At 37.3% G+C, this 21515-nt stretch overlaps 1 protein-coding gene across 2 annotated transcripts in view; it reads right to left on the bottom strand.

Moving 5' to 3' along the window:
• The window catches only part of RPS6KA3 (ribosomal protein S6 kinase A3), a 139381-nt gene that overhangs the window by 81717 nt on the left and 36149 nt on the right, over nucleotides 1–21515 (bottom strand). For both annotated transcript variants that reach the window (XM_045013097.1, XM_045013154.1), the window contains exons 3-6: nucleotides 12518–12634; nucleotides 7284–7365; nucleotides 2192–2272; nucleotides 1039–1118 (exon numbers count right to left, since the gene is read on the bottom strand). In XM_045013097.1, the coding sequence (XP_044869032.1) occupies nucleotides 1039–1118; nucleotides 2192–2272; nucleotides 7284–7365; nucleotides 12518–12634 (360 nt within the window). The remainder of the gene's footprint in view (nucleotides 1–1038; nucleotides 1119–2191; nucleotides 2273–7283; nucleotides 7366–12517; nucleotides 12635–21515) is intronic.

Raw genomic sequence — 21515 nt, 5'->3', positions numbered from 1 at the left:
CATATGGCTGATGTAAATGTAGAGCAACAATTATAATTTTACATTTAGATTGTTAAGCCAGATAATTGAGTCTGGAGTAGTTGAGTGTACTGCTGTGATGCCTCCTTCGTATTTGTGAATCGGGCATCAATTTGTCATATGTTCCATGGTGTTCTGGGTGACCACAGCTGCATTTTCCATTTGTGCAGCAAGTAGTCACATCTACCATGGTTTGTGCAGATACGATTTAGGGTTGCCCATGAGCTGCATGAGAGATCAAAGCCAGGGATCTTCTGTGTTGAATATTTCATAAGGTGTTTATTTGTGACTTTCTGTGAACTCCATTTGGCTTTCCAAACTTCATCAGTGTTGAAGTTGCGTTGCTGAAGGTTACCCATACAAGCTGCAATCACACCTCTTGATTGCAGTGTAGTCAGACAGACACCACTGCATCAGTTACATTTGGCGCATGTTTGGAAAGTTATCTTCATGACTATACGGGCTCAAAATGTGTGCTTTTTTTTTTTAAGCTTAGGATAAGGATTACAAATCTTGCTCACCTCAACTTTATAAAATGCTCAGCACTTTCGGGAGGGGGGCTAATATTAATAACACAGATCCATTTAGCATAAATATAGATGTCAATAAATACACTCAAACTACTGCAACTAATAGATATTCTCCCTGTATAAGCGTATTTCCATAGCACTATATACTTTTTGAGGCAAGTTATTTAAACAGGTTGGTGGGGGTATATGAGAAAGCACAAGAGCAATATGGGAAATCTAATTGCTGGAGTGTATCTCGGGAGTAACAAATTAACAACATTCTTATGACAGTACTCTTTCAAAGCTAAACAAACAAAATTTAAAAAAAAACAACCAAAAACCTCCTGAAGAGCATAGATAGAAATATATTTTTATTTCTAAGATCTGTTTAATGAAAACCACATTTTTAATAATTAAGGACATGAAGGTAAACGCTCCTGATATATCTGCCCAACACAGAACAGTGAAAGACCATGTTTAACCATATGTTTAATGTGAAAAAATTGTTTACCTCTTTGGATAAGCGTGTAAACAAGTCTCCTCCCCTGAGAAAATCCAAAATAAGGTATAGCTTTCCTTCTGTTTGAAAAGCTGAAAAGACCCATTAAAAACAATTTCAATAAGCAGCTAATTCGTACTTTTACCGACCAGAAGAATAAGTTAACCAGAATTTACCATTGTTCCCATTACCAAAACAATGACTCTCTCTCTCTCCTAGATTGAAACAGTCACTTAAAAAAATTAAATAAATTCTACCTTTAAACAAATCAGTGTCATGTCAGAAGAAAAAAATAAAGGCAGATCACTAATAAACTTTATGCCACTGAAAACATAACTTGGCTTTTTCAAATCTTGATAATAAAAGTTAGATTTAAGTGAGCATGCTAATACATTTAACGTACATCATGTATGTTAGTGTTATGAGATATTCAACCTAATACGGAGATATATTATATTGTACAGTAATCACATGGAAACAGGACTGGACAAAACACTGAAGAATACACTGTAGGGAATGATATTAAAGGGGCACTATCAACTTAAGAACAAAAAAAATCACTTCTGTCTGAACATTTTGTAGCAACTATTGTTACAAATAAAACTTTAAATTGCTATAACTGAAAGATCAGAAAATATATTTTTCTCTATTTTTGCAGTTTGTTTACTCTGTGCAGTTAAAAGAATATTGAATAGAGTCATTTTCAGTCTTTCCTCTAAATAACTGAGTTGCCACTGAAATCAATAAGAGTATTTCTACTGACTTTGATGGGAATGGGACTAGACACTTTTGTACACGTTAGTCTTTATAGCTCAATCAGGGATGGAAAATATTTTAAAAAGACAAGTGTGATAGGTGTAGAAACTGAAATCGTTTAAAAAAATACTAGCTAGATTTAAATTGACATACGTTCCTTTTATAAAGGGATGGACTGAAGTCCCCGTTTCTGCAAAGACTTAAGCATGTGCTTAACTTTATGCACTGAGAATAGTAAAACTGATTTTAGGGTGTCTATTCAAAGTGTGTAAAGCTAAGTATGTGCAATAAATTTTTGCAGGATTGGGATTTAGATGACCAACTCTAATTTCTATGATTCTTTGCAAAGGTATTTGAATTGTTGTCACCACAGTGACAGGTAAATAATATTTCATCTTTTATAACTCACCATAATGTAACTTGACAATAAAAGGATGATTAACTTCCACTAAGATGTCACGTTCCATTTTTGTCCGAACCCGATCTCGAACTACAACATGAACACAAACTATAATTCATATTGAGAACAGACTATTCCCACTTACATTTCCCTAATTTACTTCTCCTTGTATATTTTTCATTATTACAACTCTATGCCATTCAATAACATCCATGCAAAGAAAAAATTGTGAGACTGTGTGGAGAACCTACTTCACAATACATTGTTTCCTGAAAATCTCACTAAAAACTGGCACTTGCTCAAGTCTCAAGTTGTTGCTACTTGAAACCTAGAAAAAAAATTAAAAATCTGTAACCAAGAACTCCAACAGCACTATACTCTGATCTGCACATATTTTTGTACTATATCAGTTTAGAAACAGAGTTAAAGCGGTACAACCCACTGGTGTGAATGCAGGTTTACTGTACAAAGTGTACCTTATAATAAACTTAATAACTATATTGATAGAAGTAGCTTTAAACCAATATAAGCTGAACAAAAATCTTTTTATTTGGATTTTTACAAACTACAATCAAAAGATATCCATCCAATGCTATGGCACCATTGAGTCTCTTAAAAACACATATGTCAATCAATCTAGGCTATCAGTTTACTCCTGAATATGCTCCAAACACTAAAAGGTTGGAATGTAGTATAACAATGCATTCTGGCTACATTTCCCTGAAGGTTCTCTCCTATAGATAGGAGGTGATAAAGCATGTAAACTGCCTGCAAGTAGAAAGCAGTCTTTAAAGGGTACTATTGCCTCTGACTCTGGATTAAGAAAATAGTTTACTGAAAGAAATCAAGATGGAAACGATCTAATATGTCTTAGGCAAACCAACCGTTTGTTTAAATGCAGGGGACATTAAATCTCAAAACACACAAGTTATTACTGAGTTGTTGTAATTAGTATTCAAAATGGATTAATTTCACAGAAGAGAATAATTTATTTACATGTGACTCTACTTATCCTAAGACATAAGTTGTAACAGAATCACATTCTTGAGTCTTAAGGTTCAAGCACAACGTTCTGAGTATTGTGGCATCCTCTATAGCAAGTCCTTGCTCTTTGGGTCATGGAAGCCTCAGACGCTGAGAGAGGCAAAAACAAGGCAACATCTTTGGTCAGAAGACACTGTTTTATTGGTACTTTAAATCATAAAGTTAAAGGTGCATCAAAGGTCTCGTTTATATACAAAATTGCACTGGATTAACTAAATCAGTCTAGGAGGGGAGTTTAGTTAAATCAATGCAACCCATTTGTGTAGTATCTTGGTTTTCCAGTCAGTTCTGGGCAATGTCTGAAGGCCAAGGACCCATCTGTGTCAATGCTTCATGCTTGTGAGGCACTGCAATTACAAGATATATGAAGGTCTGAATCTTAACTCCTCAAGAGATCTACAAGATCTCTCCCAATGTGCATCCCCCTCACTTCCCAGAGGACAATGCAGTGTTTTTAGCCTATGCCTATTACTCACGAGCAGTGCTTTCTCGTGTCTTAAAACACACTCTAGAATCGACTGGATTCTTTTCCTGATGATTTTTGCAGTGCTGCTGCAATTAAAATTCCTGCTTTTGATATAACATCTGTTCTACTGATGGAGATAAGGCTGTTACTCATTGCTCACGTCCCAAAAGACCCAGTGATGTAGCATCTGAATACAACTTACTACCCCACTCAGGGCCACAGCCAGTCAGGAGTTTCAAAAATCACGGAAGTGCTTTTTAATGAGAGGAAACCAATGTCTAAAAAAGGATGTAAAGAATAGGACAAAGCTGCTGGAGGCAAAGCATCTTGTACACCACAAAAAACTGCCAATCCCCTCAAAAAATAAAATAAAATAAAAAATTCAAAATATAGATAATCATTTAGGAACACCCAAATACATCAATTTTAATGGCCAAACTCTTGAAGGAGGAGCAGTCAGTTGAGAACTCCTCTGACAGCCATAGCTGAAAATGCAGTATCAGTTGAGGCACAACCAGGGGAGAAATGCACTGGACAGGGTGTTAATATTCTCAAAAATTCTTCTTCTTTGGTTTGTCTAAGACATCTGAAAGTCTTGCACTTGAAGCTTAAGTCCCAAGAGAGCAAATCTTTAATTTATATCTCAGTCATGGACTGCTGTTAAACGGTAGTTATATGCCATTCTAAATTTTTTCTGGGAACAAACTGTTTCAGATGCTTTTGGTCTGGGATGAAGGTAACCTGCTCCTCTTCAAAGACGAAAAGGAGAACAAATTCTTCCTTGGCATTTTCTCTTCTTTGGGACCAGATAAATAATACCACCAAATCTGGGCCATTGGTGATATAACTATTCAACATGAAGTTTTCTTGATAAAAACCCAAAATTCACTGTTTTAACCAAATTTTTGTCCATGCTCCCATAGAAAAGTGACAGTTTACCCCACGATAGCTGAGGAGAGATTGTACTTGCAGTTAGAAAAGATACTCTGATTTTTAGGAACATTAGATTTTTTCATTTTTCTTCCTCATGGTGTCCACAGGATAGACTTAAGACAGTTCAGGTGCCTTAGTCTGTCATTTCATTACTGATACTTAAGGAAAAAATGTAGAGATTTGGGCTCCTAATTTTTTTTAAAAGGAACCATTTAAAAATAATTTTAATGCAAGCTAATTAGATAATTTAACATATATATTCGTTCATAAGCCTAATTTTTTTTAGTCAAAAAGGGAAGCACCAGAGAAGGGGATCGGCTTATGAACGGGTATAGAGAGGGAGAGGTGGGACACAGCCCCTCCCACCCCAACACAGCCAGCAAGGAGAGGCAACACAGCCAGCAGAGACAGAAGGGAGGAGGTGGGGCCAGAGTCTCTCCACTTTTGGCCATGCTGCTCTCCCCACAGCCTCCGAAGCAGATGCAGCTCCAGGGATGGCAGGCTGCAGCTGTGCCGCTCAGCTCCACCCCACAAAGCAGGCTGTGGCTGCACTGCCCAGCCTGTTGGAGCAGCTCCAGCCAGGTCAGAGACATCCTCCCCTGGCCCTCTGCAGATAAGGTGGGAAGGGATGGGAAGGGAAGAGTGTGGGGGTCCTGGGCTAGGGGTGGGGTCATGTGGGTGGTGATCAGCAGGGTTACTCTCCTGACTCCCAGCTTCTCCTCACCAAAAAATTTCCCCACCATTTGCTGTCCCGGCCCGTCAGGGTAAGCAGCTGGCGCACCGGAACACTTTGTTTACTTAGGTTTACCTCTCTGCCTGCGGACACTCAAGGTAAACAAACCATCTTGGCCCACCAGCATCTTAACCTGATGGCCCAGGAGCCAAAGTTTGCTGACCCCTGAATTATAGTGTCGGCTTATGAATGGGTTATAAAAAATTTCCATTTTTAACTTATCCATCTTGGGGGGTCGGCTTATAAACGAACCGGCTTATGATCGAGTATATACGGTACTTATAAATTCTCAGAAAATTCATTCTATTTTGGAGCAAGTCCTATATTTTTGGAGAGGATTTGCTGTATTCGTCATACATTAAAAAAAGTAGTTAAATTCCTGCTTTAAGCTCAAACTAACTATGGAACCAGATGTGGGAATTTTGATAATATATTTATGATTCCAATATGTGCCTCAATTTCACTCTGTACTTAGTATTGCTATGTTGTGACTGTACAGAGTAGGAGCCATGAGGTGTTTTGTCACGTAACTCTCTTGGGTGATATGAACAGGTCATTTATTACTGGCTGAGACCAACCCATATCAATGGAAGGCCCTACAGAGACAAGGGAAATCCCCAAGGACTGAACAATTGACATATCAATGAGAGGCTCCCAGCTTGGGTGGGTGGAGCACATATGAACTCAGGAGGAAGGCAATGGAGGGAGGTGACAGGAATCGATAAGAACTGGGCTCAGGGATACACACAAAGCGCGCTCCTGGAATGAAGACAAAGACAGTGACAGGAAACCAAGATAGTTCCTACAGCGGCCTGGTTCAAGGGAGCCCTGGCATTGGCCACTATGAATTGTATCTTGATGTCTGCTTCTTTATGTTAACTTAAGGATTTCCTGATGCTATATTCCAGTCCACTATGGAACCCTATTCTGTTCTGAAAAGGCTGCCTGGTATCACTGCAAATACTTGTTGAGGTGTATTGATTCTTGAAGAAGGAAAAGATCTCTGAATAGGAGTCTATCCTGTGGGTCTGTGGCAAGTAGAGATTCAATAATACAAAATATGGTATCTGGAAGACTACAGAATGTTAAGACTCCTATCCTTTTCCAGGGGTCACTGTGTGTGTATATGGAGAGCGATTAGGGAAGAGGGAATACAATTAGCTTCCTCTTTTCTACAAAACATATAAGCACAACCTCATTATGTATTTATATTCCTGAACTTTTCTTTTTATAAAGTTGGGGGATTTTGTTGTACAAAAATACTCAGTTTTTGTGACTATCATAATAAAAGAGGTCTTAACAATGGATTTTTCAACATCACAAACTAAACATAATTTGATCTCTTAACCTTCTCAACAAAAGGCAAGAAACTTTATCCACAAAGTTACACAGCATTTTGGAGAACAGAAATATGCCATTTAATAAGTATCTACTAACATGCCCAGGATCAAATCAACTAACCAGAAGGAATGATAAAGCACAGCTATCTTCATGAAACATGTATTATGCCTATGCAGTGCTTCAATAAGGGACATGGATTTTAATACTAATTATTTCAAGGATTACTGAACTACATTATAATGAAGTTTGTAGTAAAAGGTTTAGAAATTTCATATCTAGTGGACATGGGTTTCTGACAGGATGACAACAAACAAGTTGATCAGAAGCTATCACAGAAAGAAAACTGTTTTAATTAAAAATTCTACAAACGTGATGCTTTCATTCATTAATCGTTTTGTGTTTATAATACAATGGCATTACTTTTTGTCCTATTTGATGGTTTAGAATCGAAGTTAAGCATGTACTTAAAAGATCTTTGTTGAACACTTAACAGTATCTGTATTTATATTTTTGTTTGCAAAAGATTAAGATTTGGTACATATGTACATTAATTAAAGTAACCGTTTATGGAAAGTATCACTTACCTTTCAATGTGGCTTTTTTTAATACCTTCATTGCATAAAGCTGTCTTGCATCTGATCCTGAGATTTTTTTGACAAGAAATACCTGTATTCAATATATTAAAAATGTTCTTAAAGGAGATAAATATAAATCAGATCAGTAAACTTTGGTATCTAATTCTATTAATAGATTCACAGTTTTTTCAATAAAATTCTTATTTGTAACAAATAGCTTCCCCAACTCTAGTACTGACCACTTACAGTTATCTTTGCTTGTTCATGTTTATACAGCTTGTGTACCTAATTACAAATGTCCCTGTTTACCTATCACATTTCCCCTCCCCCCAATTTTACTTGCATTTAAAAAACAAAAAATATTTTGGGCCAAATTTATCCTGGTTTAACTTAATTGATGAATTTAGTTGTGTCTGAAAAGTAGAGCCAATAAGCATTTAAAAAAACAGTTAAATGAAACAGCAAATTAAACATTCTGACCATTCTCTTCAGTTAATTTTTTTTTAAATATTTCTCTTCAAGCAGTGTCACATTTTACAGGAATTAACAGGGACATAACAAAAATGGTTATACACAAGCTGCAGACATTATATAGAGTTGGGATGAGTGGAAGAGTTAATTCAGAGAGGAAAAATATATAATGACAGCAAGTCAAACAACTGTTCATAAGTAATTAAAGGCAATAAATATATTAACCATAGTAAAGGGCTTTTAAAAATATACCAGAAAATTGTGAGAAGACAATTGTGCCCATCTACCTCGTTATAGTTTACTGTGATTGAATATCACATGTATTAGTAAAGTAGTTCCAGACCCAACTAAAGTGTTTCTCATTTCCTTTTGCAGTATAATAGGATTTCTTGAGAGGGATTATCTTTTTAATATCCTTAAACCATTCAGATATGGAAGGGGATGTATTGATTTCCCACTGTAGACAAATTCTATGTTTAGTAAGAAGGAAAGCCAAATACACAAGCCGTTTTATATTTGTGTTTTGGTTCACTTATGAAAAGACATAGCAGACAGGTCATTTTCCAAGTGATAATTTAGTATTTGCTATGTACCACTCAGGGTAAATCTGAAAACAGAGGGTGCTCCCACATGCTTGTGCTAGTGACCTGATAGAGGTATGACACTAGACAGTTAGAGGTGACAATTGTTATGTGAATCAAGTTTTATTGTTTAGTACAGTAAATTATATGTAATAATTTTGGGCCAAGCTCTCATGTACACCAAGACCTCTTTTGATGCCAGTGGATGCCAGAGAAATACAAACAGGGCTTAGTGTTAATGAGAATCGGATTCTTGTAGTTATTATTGCCCCAAAATTATGAGTTATTACTATTTAAGAATTGCCCAGGCATCAAGGCCTTTTAGAAATGATAGATATCATAATCATGTCCTTCATGAGTTCTTAAAGGTAACTGTTAATGGTTCTGAGACTGTTTTTTTTTATCCTGGATTACTCATCTGTACCCAAATTTAGAGATTTTCATATGACAATTTGGGTAGGATTCCTTAACAAAGGAACAGGTTACAGACAGAAAGTACCTTTGGGGTTTGTTTCTTGTTAAGCCAAGGAATTATGTATTCAGATGAATGGCAATGCTACTGCCAAAATTGCCAAAAACATTTCTATTTATTCAAATAAATTAACTTTTTTTTGGTGGTGTTTCTTAAATAATTAGAGAACAGATGGGAAAAAAATACTTAGAAAGAACTTAGAACTGCACCTTACTTGACAGTTAGGCATAGATAGATGTCCTAATCTCTCTCCAATGAGGATTTTTATCCAGGACTGGTATAGAATTAAAGTGTAATAGGGTGTTAAAAAATCTTGGTTTATGTTTATGATCAGTACCTAATCAGGATTCTAATACTAAGGAGGAACTGGAAAGTACTGTTGGCTCATATGATATATTTCAATCGTCCTTCACTTGATTGTGAGCCTTGCATATCTCCCAAATGCAGTTAAAGTTTTAAATATTCACTTTCACACTCACTGAAATAAGTACATGAAAAGGTTATCTGCAAGCAAGGCGATCTTGCTTATGATGGTAACTGTTTTAATGCCCCAAACATTAAGATTTTTATTGAATAAGATTGCAAGTGGTTCTATCAAAATTACAAGGTAAATTGAAGATAAGGAACAGTTCTGTCTTGTCCAAATTTTGATGGAGGTTGTTTGGTAGAAACAACCCTGTGTGGTTACTGAATATCATTAGGGCTGTCGATTAATCACAGTTAACTCACACGATTAAAAAAAACTAATCGCGATTAAAAAAACTGCAATTAATCGCAGTTTTAATCGCACTGTTAAGCAACAGAATGCAATTGAAATGTATTAAATATTTTGGATTTTTTTCTACATTTTCATATATATTGTATTCTGTGTTGTAATTGAAATCAAAGTGTATATTATTTATGATTACAGATATCTGCACCATAAAAATGATAAACGAAACAGTATTTTCCAATTCACCTCATACAAGTACCGTAATGCAATCTTTTTGTTGTGAAAGTGAAACTTATAAGTGTAGATTTTTTTTGTTACATAACTGCACTCAAAAACGAAAATGTAAATCTTCAGTGCCTGCAAGTCCACTCAGTCCTACTTCTTATTCAGCCAATCGCTAAGACAAACAGGTTTGCTTACATTTACAGGAGATAATGCTGCCCTCTTATTTACGTCACCAGAAAGTGAGAACAGGCATTTGCATGGCACTTCTGTAGTCAGCATTACAAGGTACTTGCGTTCCAGATATGCTAAATGTTTGTATGCCTCTTCATGCTTTGGCCACTGTTCCAGAGGACATGCTTCCATGCTGATGATTCTTGTTCAAAAAAATGCGTTAATTAAATTTGAGACTGCACTCCTTGGGGGAGAATAGTATGTCCCCTGCTCTGTTTTACCCACATTCTGCCATATATTTCATGTTATAGCAGTCTTGGATGATGACCCAGCACATGTTTATTTTAAGAACACTTTCACTGCAGATTTGACAAAATGCAAAGAAGGTACCAGTGTGAGATTTCTAAAGATAGCTACAGCACTTGACCCAAAGTTTAAGAACCTGAAGTGCCAATTTCTGAAATCTGAGAAAAATGAGGTTTCTGAAGCATGCTTTCAGAAGTCTTAAAAGAGCAACGCTCCTATGAGGAAACTACAGAACCCAAACCACCAAAAAAGAAAATCAACCTTCCACTATTGGCATCTGACTCATATAATGAACATGAACATGCGTTGATCTGCACTGCTTTGGACTGTTATCAAGCAGAACCTGTCATGAGCATGGATGCATGTCCCCTGGAATGGTGGTTGAATCATGAAGGGACATATGAATCTTTAGCACATCTAGCACACAAATATATTGTGACGCCAGCTACCACAGTGCCATGAGAATGTCTGTTCTCACTTTCAGATAGGACTGCCAACTTTCTAATAGCACAAAACAGAACATCCCTAGCCCCGCCCCTTCCCTGACACCCCACCCCTACTCGCTACAGTCCCCCTTCCTTAGTGGCTCACTCTCCCCTACCTGCACTCACTTTCACTGGGCTGGGGGCGGGGGTTGGGGTGCAGGAGGGGGTGAGCGCTCTAACTGGGTGTGCAGGCTCCGGGGTGGGGCCAGAAATGAGTGATTCTGAGTGTGGGAAGGGGCTGCAGGTTGAGGTAGGAGGCATGGACTCTGGGGTGAGGGTGAGGGCTCTTCAGTGGGGCTGGGGATGAAGGGTTTGGGGAGCAGGAGAGGGCTCCAGGCTTGACGGTGGGACCAAGGGATTTAGAGTGCGGGAGGGGGCTGTGGGTTGAGGCAGGGGGTACGGGTACAGGGCTGGGGCTCAGGGTTGGGCCGTGGGCTTACCTCAGGTGGCTCCTGGTCAGCAGTGCAGCTGGGCTAAGGCAGGCTTCCTGCCTGTCCTGGTACCATGCTGCGCCTCGGAAGCGGCCAGCAGCAGGTCCGGCTGTTAGGCTGGGGGGGAGCCAGGAGGCTCCACATGCTGCTTTCCCCAGCAGGGACCACCACCCCAGCTCCCGTTGGCTGCAGTACCCGGCCAACGGGAGTGCAAAGCCACTGTTCAGGGCAGGGGCAGCATGCGGAGACTGTGGCCCCCCCACCTAGGAGCCAGACCTGCTGGACACTTCCGGGGCGCAGCACAGTGCCAAGACAGGTGGGGACTAGCCTGCCTTAGCCCCACAGTACCGGCGACCGTACTTTTAATGGCCCGGCCAGCAGTGCCGACCGGAGTTGCCAGGGTCCCTTTTCGACCAGGCATTCTGGTCAGAAACTGGACACCTGGAAACCCTACTTTCAGGTGACATTGTAAACAAGCAGGCAGCATTATCTCCTGCATATGGAAACAAACTTTTCTGGCTGAGTGATTGGCTGATCAAGAAGTAGGACTGAGTGGACTTGCAGGCTCTACAATTTTACACTGTTATTTTTGAATGCAGGTTTTTTGGTACATAAGTCTACATTTGTAAGTTCAACTTTCATGATAAAGAGACTGCACTACAGTACTTGTACTAGGTGAATTGAAAAACTTTTTTTTACAGTGCAAATACTTATCAAAAATAAATACAAAGTGAGCACTATACACTTTGTATTCTGTGTTGTAAATTAAATTAATATATTTGAAAATGTAGAAAACATCCCCAAATATTTAAATAAATGGTATTCTATTATTGTTTAACACTGTGATTAATCATGCGATTAATTTTTTAATTGCTTGACAGCTCTAAATATCAGTGTTATTAATTCAATAGTATAGGACCAAAGCCTATTTTCTGTAACACATGAACAAAACTAGAGCCATTCTACATTGTGAAATACTTTTTCCCTTACTGATGGCCATTCTGCCTACCACCTGTTCTTTCTTTCAGGTATGACAGTGTGGTAAACATACATGGAATGGATCTATTCAGGATGAATAACTTTCATCTTAATACTGAATATATTACTTCAGAAAACTTTTATACCAGAGTTGCACAAGGAGAGAATTAAGGAATCTTTATGAGGTTTACAGAATAACTTAATTTGGAACAGATTTACTGGTTTCAAAAGGGTCTGCCAGAGCCTGAATGCTTTGTTAGTAAAGCCCAATTTAGAACATAATCTTGACCTGGACTACGGCTTGAATATAAAAATCTGACTGCTCTAAATATTTCACCCTTATTACTGTCCAATCCTAGGGCTTCTTACTGCCCTTTTGAAAACCCATCCACAAAAAACTGTACAACATACCTTTCCAAAAGAACCCTGTCCTAGAACCTTAAGAAGTTCAAACTGTGATGGGTCTGCTTTCTCATGTCCTTCCTTAACATGATGTGTTATTGCAATCTCTTTGATATTGCCTTCTTCCTGGCAAGGAAAACATAAGAAATAACTGTAGGTTAATGTCATGCCTTCCAAAATATTTTGTAAACATCACAAATCTATTCACAAATATCAGAGATACTGAAACTGACCAGGTAAAACAATTAATAGTCTAGAATGAAATCCAATCCTTGTGGATTTTGGTAGAAACAGTAATGTTACATAATTCTATGGGCAATTCTAAGTTTGTATATGAAAAGTGCAGAAATAATAGAAATCAGGACAATGAACAGAATGCGTCATCTGTAAAAGCAAAGAATGTGCAAATTTTTCCCCAAAGTTAAGAAACTTATGAAAAGTAAGCAGCCATCCAGTTTTTGAATTGCAGGATGGTACACTGAGGAATTATTACATGAACACAAAGTTAGGTTATTACTGGAGGTCAGTTTTCAATGCACAGATACTTTATAAATGCATTTTTTCCTCAAAATATGCAGCTTTGGTTGCTGCTTGCTGGCACATATCTATTTTAGCTATAGATTTGTAACCTCCTCCCTCCATCAATCACCACTGCAGTAGAAGCAGTGGAAAAAACCTTGAGTAAATTTTTAATCCAAACAATGTTTGTATAACAGTTTATAGTCCTCACACAGGATGTCTGTATTTCCTCATCTTGCACAAATGTGTTGAGGATTTAACTACTGTGTGTTGCTGCTTTCTCCCAATCCAAGTTTTTCAACGGGGCCCAATCCTATGACCCATTTCAGTCAAAATGGCTGACACTGCAGGCTTCGGTCCTACATGATTAAAAAAATTAAATTCCAAAAATGGGCTTGGAGTTAGAGAGAACAGAGAGGAGAAAAGGGTCCTCCTTTCAAAGTACTTAAACTTAATATTTTAAGTCATTTGGTAGAAGACTTTGCTACTTTTTATTTCTAATTGTCCTCCCTTTCCTGTCTAAATGTTACCATACTTATTGTTCCTTTCCTGTTTGTGTGTATGTGTGTGTGTGTGTATATAAATTTTTTTTTGGTGCTTTTAAATATATATATATTATATATTCTGTCCTCCTCCTTTTGAAAATTTTTTTTGGTGCTTTTAAATTCTCTCCCATTTTTATCTATCATTTTTTCTTCTGCTTCTCATTCTTTTATAGCTTCCAGTGCCTTTTCTGTTCCAAACGTCCCTATAGTGTGATCGGCCCAAAAATTCACCCACAAGACCAGGAGACATCCAAGGATGCTCTTGTCAGGAACACAAAGATTTAATGACAACCCCCAATCATCTTGTTGCTCAGAAGCTGCTGCTCATTTTCATGCTTAAGATACTGTAAAATATGGTTTAACATATAACCACAGTGACAATGGCCTTTTAAACACTGGGTTAAAAAGTAATTTTGCTGGAACCATGTTAAACTATTTTTTACCGTCTTCATTTCTATCATGGTAACAAAGTCAAGCAAGTATGTTCTAAAATAGCAGTATTACCTCGGTAGATGTCTAGCATTATACTTTTAATGCTTCAAATAGATAAACATGCTTTGGCTCAACTACCAAACAAAAATACACTTTTCATTAGGACACTAAGAAATAAAGTACTAAAATCTTAAATTTAAATAAAAGTTTTAGCTATTTATTTAAATCACAATTAAGTGCAGAGATTTAAAAATCATCTTGATTTCAAAGTCTATCCACTTTGCCTACTAGTCATAGAATAAATCCAATAGCCAGAGGAGAATCCAAAGAGCTTAGTTCAAGACTTAACTGCTATAAATATGCACATATAAACTTGTGCAAATAAGGTCTAAAAGTGCGCCCAGTTGGAATGTTTCTAGAGATTAAGAAATGCGATCAAGCTGAACTCATCTTTCCAAATAAACAAGTATGCCCCTGCACATCAGGAATATCATCAAAAAATTAAGTCAGTATTTCAGTGTGATATACTCTTACAAAAATGTTGTACGCTGTATACCTGAAATACACTAGTAGTGTGGTACTCTTTCCAGAACAGCACTACTCTTGCATACATTTTTATTTTAAAATAATTAACCTGAAAGGGATTTTACATAATCACACTATTAAAGATGGAAATCTGAAGTCTTTTTAAACCTTCTTTCAGAAGTACATTACAATGACCTAAATAAGGAAGCTCATCAGTTATAACAATTTCTTATTGATTACTTGCAACTGATGGTAATTAAAATAAAAACCCTATCAACCCCTTTTTTGAAAATCACATATTTCACGTTTCTGATAAGACCTCTGTTGATTCACAATGCTATCTTATATTTTCCAAATTAGAATTTGATCTTCGTTATAGGCAAATCTTCTCTTCTGCATTTACCTCAAGTAAATAGTTTGGGCACTGGGGAACTCTGAGGGAAGACCATAGGAACTGGGGAAACATTTGGGATAGGGGCAGCCTATACAGGAAGGATGTGTTCCACCTAAACAAAAGTGGATCCAGACTGCTGGCACTTAACATTAAAAAGTTTGCTCAGCAGTAAGAGATGGGGGAAAGCCAATCGCTGCAGCGGAGCACGTGGATCGGACGGAGATTTCTCTTAGAGAAGAGTCTATTGATAGGGATTCTCTAGGCTTTACTCAGGAAGAAAGGATGGAACAGGATAAAGTATGGGCCAGATCAGATTAGAAACATTCACATAAAGAATCTGACAAATCACAAAAAGGCAGATAAACAGTGACAAGTTTTTAAAGTGCTTGTACATAAATGCTAGAAGTCTAAATAATAAGATGGGTGAACTAGAGTGCCTCGTGTTAAAGGAGGATATTGATACAACAGGCATCACAGAAACCTGGTGGAGTGGGGACAATCAATTGGGGACAATCATTCCGGGGTACAAAATATATCGGAAGGACAGAACAGGTCGTGACGGAGGGGGTGGTGGTGGTGGAAGGAAGAAACGCGGCGCTATATGTGAAAGGAAATGTAGAATCAAATGAAGTAAAAATCTTAAATAAATCCACATGTTCCACAGAATCTCTATAGATAGTAATTCCATGCTCTAATAAGAATATACCACCACCTGACCAGGACAGTGATAGTGACGATGAAATGCTAAGGGAGATTAGAGAGGCTATCAAAATAAAGAACTCAATAATAGTGGGGTATTTCAATTATCCCCATATTGACTGGGTACATGTCACCTCAGGATGAAATGCAGAGACAAATTTTCTCTGTACTTTAAATGACTGCTTCTTGGAGCAGCTGGTACAGGAACCAGCAAGAGGAGATGCAATTCTCGATTTAGTCCTGAGTGGAGCGCAGGATCTGGTACAAGAGGTAACTATAACAGGACCACTTGGAAATAGTGATCATAATATAACAACATTTAACATCCCTGTGGTGGGAAGAACATCTCAACAGCCCAATACTGTGGCATTTAATTTAAAAAAGGGGAACTATGCAAAAATGAGGGGGTTAGTTAAACAGAAATTAAAAGGTTCACAGTGACTAAAATGAAATCCCTGCAAGCTCCATGGACACTTTTCAAAAGCACCATAATAGAGGCCCAACTTAAATGTATACCCCAAATTAAAAAACACAGTAGAAGAACTAAAAAAGAGCCACGGTGGCTTAACAAGCATGTAAAAGAAGCAGCGAGAGATAAAAAGGCATCTTTTAAAAAGTGGAAGTCAAATCCTAGTTCAAATACCTATAGAAAGGAGCATAAACATTGACAAATTAAGTGTAAAAATATAATAAGAAAAGCCAAAAAGGAGTTTGAAGAACAGCTAGCCAAAAACTCAAAAGGTAATAAAATGTTTTTAAGTACATCAGAAGAAGGAAGCCAGCTAAACAACCAGTGGGGCCCCTGGACGATCGAGATACAAAAGGAGCACTTAAAGACGATAAAGTCATTGCGGAGAAACTGAATGAATTCTTTGCTTCAGTCTTCACGGCTGAGGATGTTAGGGAGATTCCCAAACCTGAGCAGGCTTTTGTAGGTGACAAATCTGAGGAACTGTCACAGATTGAAGTGTCACTAGAGGAGGATTTTTGGAATTAATTGATAAAATTAACATTAACAAGTCACCGGGACCAGATGGCATTCACCCAAGAGTTCTGAAAGAACTCAAATGTGAAATTGTGGAACTATTAACTAGGATTTGTAACCTGTCCTTTAAATCAGCTTCTGTGCCCAATGATTGGAAGATAGCTAATGTAACGCCAATATTTAAAAAGGGCTCTAAAGGTGATCCCGGCTATTACAGACCGGTAAGTCTAATGTCAGCACCGGGCAAATTAGTTGAAACAATCGTAAAGAATAAAATTGTTAGACACAAATTGTTGGGCAAAAGTCAACAGTTTCTGTAAAGGGAAATCATGTTTTACTAATCTATTAGAGTTCTTTGAAGGGGGTCAACAAACATGTGGACAAGAGGGATCCAGTGGACATAGTGTACTTAGATTTCCAGAAAGCCTTTGACAAGGTCCCTCACCAAAGGCTCTTATGTAAATTATGTTGTCATGGGATAAGAGGAAAGATCCTTTCATGGATTGAGAACTGGTTAAAAGATAGGGAACAAAGGGTAGGAATAAATGGTAAATTTTCAGAATGCAGAGGTGTAACTAGTGGTTTTCCCCAAGGGTCAGTCCTAGGACCAATCCTATTCAACTTATTCATACATGATCTGGAGAAACGGGTAAACAATGAGGTGGCAAAGTTTGCAGATGAGACTAACCTGCGTTAAGACCAAAGCAGATTGTGAAGAACTTCAAAAAGATCTCACAAAACTAAGTGATTGGGCAACAAAATGGCAAATAAAATGTAATGTGGATAAATGTAAAGTAATGCACATTAGAAAAAAATAACCCCGACTATACATACAATACGATGGGGGCTAATTTAGCTACAATTAATCGGAAAAAGAACTTGAAGTCATCATGGACAGTTCTCTGAAGATGTCCACGCAGTGTGCAGCGGCAGTCAAAAAAGCAAACAGGATGTTAGGAATAATTTAAAAAGAGCTAGAGAATAAGATAGAGAATATCTTATTGCCCTTATATAAATCCATGGTATGCCCACATCTTGAATACCGCATACAGATGTGGTCTCCTCATCTCAAAAAAGATATACTGGCATTAGAAAAGGTTCAGAGAAGGGAAACTAAAATGATTAGGGGTTTGGAACGGGTCCCATCTGAGGAGAGATTAAAGAGGCTCTAAAGAGGCGAGGACTTTTCAGCTTGGAAAAGGGGAGACTAAGGGGGGATATGATAGAGGTATATAAAATCATGAGTGGAGAAAGTAGATAAGAAAAAGTTATTTACTTGTTCCTATAATATAAGAACTAGGGGCCACCAAATGAAATTAATTGGCAGCAGATTGAAAACAAATACAAGGAAGTAGTTCTTCACAAAGTCTTGAGGACGCCTAGCCTGTAACTCTCCCCCAACTTTTTCCACTCCCACTATGGCTGCTCTGGCAGCTCCCACTGTTCCTAGTGTCTTCTGCTGCAATAGTGGCATCGGCCCAGCCTTAGAATATTCAGATTCAGTCATTTTGGCACAAGTTTTCTGGAGTCCTAAAAAGGACAGTAGGAAACAGATTTTCAACAGTTTATTTCAACAAAGCCTTAATGTAATGTCACAAGACAAAGAACAGGCACTGCCCTACCCCCAGTGCTTTCTCCATGTTGAACTCAAAGGCCTGTTGCAAACAATGGATGTGTTAAAGATTACATAAACAAGGTCATTTTTTTTTTTGTAATGGCATTAGGCAACTTAAACATAGTGGTTGCTACCAGCTCCCCCTACAGCGAGATTCACAGTTACTAAATAAAGTTTACAAGGAAACAAAATATAATGACACAATGAATTAATATTAATTTCTTTAACAGTATCACAGTGTGATGGTTAGGGCTTATCTACATTGGGAAATTATTCCAGAATAAGATAGCGTGTGAATTTAAAGCACTAAAGCTTTTCTGGACTAACTCCTTCTGTGAACATACTTATCCGGGATTAAGAATGGTCCCCCCACAGTCCTGACAATTTAGCTTAATCTGCTTCCAAATATAAATTTCCCTTACTATACAACTCTAGGGAATTCAATACTTTTTTTTTAAATGGTGTGCTATCACAATTATCCTAGAATTTGAAGTAGTTTGTATACTAAAAGCAAATGTGTGATGGAAACACTAATGAGTTTATTGTAACATGAGTCACATCTGAGAGGCAGCAGAAAAGCAAGAACATGCTTAAGTCTCTGCAGGATCAGAATTTAAGATTGTAAACTCCTCAGGGCAGCAACTCCATCTGTGTTCATATTTCACAGTATCAAATACAACACGGTGCTTAAACAAGAACAGTGGCACAGAAACAAAAAGCTAACAAAGAATGAACACCTGGTATACTGGAAGTTAATTGGTTCAAGAGGAGGAACATTTTTATTTTACTGTTTATTGATTCACAAGGGTGAAATTGACTGGGGAAATGTTTTTAAAAACATGATTAAACATGCAAAATTCACCAATAAAAGACTGATTAATTTTTCTTTTGAGCAACTGGTCACAAACTGGGCCAAAAACATACTGGAAAGAGGTAAGGGAATACCAGCTCACAGCTTTTAGGCTGTAGAATAAATACCTTATTCAGCTGTAGTGCTAGAAATATTCTAAATTGTGTGCATCTAGCAGTATTTCTATTCTAGTGTTAAACTATATACATTCTTACATATATTTAGGGCTTATTTTACATTCGAGGCCAAATAAGCATTGCTTTAAGATATCTAGACTTAGATGCGTATAGTATTATTTTGGGCATACCTCTTGGGTAATCCATTAACGGGGAGAACTGACCTCAGACCTTTAGAAGATGGAAAGAGAAGAGCAAACTGTCTGAGCACTTTTCATATGGCTGAAAAAATCCCAGAGAAGCAGGAGCCTTGAGGTTTGGTATTATATTATACATTATTCATATACATTATCTGAATTTACAATGAAAGATCAGAGAAGGTATTTGTTTTGAGTAGCTTATACAGACTCACGGGTTCTTCCTAATTCTCATTTTTAATTCTCAGTGTTCTTCAAAATAGCAGTTTTCATGTACATTTTTATTGAAGTTTCCCATAATTAGACTACGTTTCAAATCATTTACAAAAACCTTGTTCACTAGAACTTTCTGTACATTATTTCAACCAATCCATCTAAAATACCCTATAACCAGCTGTAACTATAGTAGTTATGCAGTTGTATCATTTGGACATTTTGAATTTACGAACCATCGCATATGAACTCCCCCTAGAAAATTTTCAGTCATGGCACCTGTGATGTAGTTTACAGTAAAGACTTAGTAGGCATGTACAATCTTTATGTCAATGTATTAATGATCTCCTTACAGTTAATATACAATATTTCTGTAGCTATATTATTAATTTGCACTGATAAAATTAATTTCTCAAATTTAACTAATTTTCCATCATCAGAAGGGTCGTTCCAACTAGATTTTAAGATAAACAAGCAGGGAATTTTAGGTATTATCTAACTAATCAAATTAAAGCCACCAATTCAAATCAGGAACAGTTTGCTCTGGCAAACAGAAGCCAACTCTATGTACAAAACTTATTTCCCCAGGTTGAGATTTTAAGGAATCTTTGTAACAAAGATGTACATCCACAACATAGTCTCTTTCTATGGATTCCTTATTAACGGGATCTATGATAAACAACTAATTAGATAATTACTGGCTCTTAATGTAACAGATTAATAAGGAAGCAGTTTTGTTTAAAAATTGGTTTTGTGAATGCTGTTACTGAAAATGTTTTAATATGCCTAAATTCATAGTTAGTCTTCCTAGAGGAACTCTGAGACACACATTGCCTAAGATATTTTTAGTAATTTAGACAGTAATCATCTTGTCACAGGATCAGTACATACATTTCAGATGTTAGTTGTCTTGGAGAGAACAAATAAAACTATAGGAAATGCACTGGAGTCCATCATGCTTTATTATAACATTCAAAATATCAGCCCACTAAAGCTGATGTTGTCTAACAGAACAGTAAGCAAGATACATAGTTGCCCTTGAGCGGCAACAAATTTAATATACTGTAATCCCTCCTCTTTCCACAATGCTAGATATTCCATCTGATGTCATTTTAACAATCACTTGTGCACACAAACAAGTGGTCACAATATTCCTCAGGCTCTATCAAAATAAGCGTTTTTAAAAAGATATTTTGATGACAAGTTTATAAAAAACAATCATGGAAATTTTACATAAATTCTAGGTGGGGGAGGAAAGGAAGGGAAAAGAGCTCAAAAGAAGTTAACGATGTTCAACATTTCACGTTAACAAGAATAACCATTAACCACATCCTAGTCCTGCCTCCAGCGTAATTTTTGGATTTTAAGGAATATTCTTTTATATTTTGATTTATTTACCTACTTTTAATTCGTGGTTTGGGTCACATAGCATGGCAATGAAGTTAGAAGTTCTGTTCATTTAATATCTTAAATGAATATGGAAAGTAGCTGGTGGCTTAACCTTAGTTACTGTTTGATGCTTGCTTGTATACTTTCCCCCTGAACTATGAACTACTGTAGCAATACGTATTACAGGTTGAACCTCTCTAGTCCAGCACCCTTGGGACTTGACCAGTGCTGAATCACAGAGTTTGCCTCGGGAGGTCAATATTGTAGCAAGTGAGTCTCTTTTTATTTTAATCTCGCCAAGGCGAATAAACGGAACAATGCTTGCAACGCTGCCTAGCCAAGGCTTACCGGCTCTCTTCAAAATAAAGTGTTAGCATTGCTACCCAATTTTACTGTATTGACACAAGGAAATAAGTTGATAAAGCATAAAAAACATGAAATAAAATCATGCCAGACCACAGATGTTGCCGGACCAGAGATTGCCAGACTAGAGAGGTTCAACATGTACAACAGAATAGTAATGTTACT

This window comes from Mauremys mutica, chromosome 1 (genome assembly GCF_020497125.1).
Source record: "Mauremys mutica isolate MM-2020 ecotype Southern chromosome 1, ASM2049712v1, whole genome shotgun sequence".
Classification (NCBI taxonomy): Eukaryota; Metazoa; Chordata; order Testudines; family Geoemydidae; genus Mauremys; species Mauremys mutica.
This window is presented reverse-complemented; position numbering and strand designations above follow the sequence as displayed.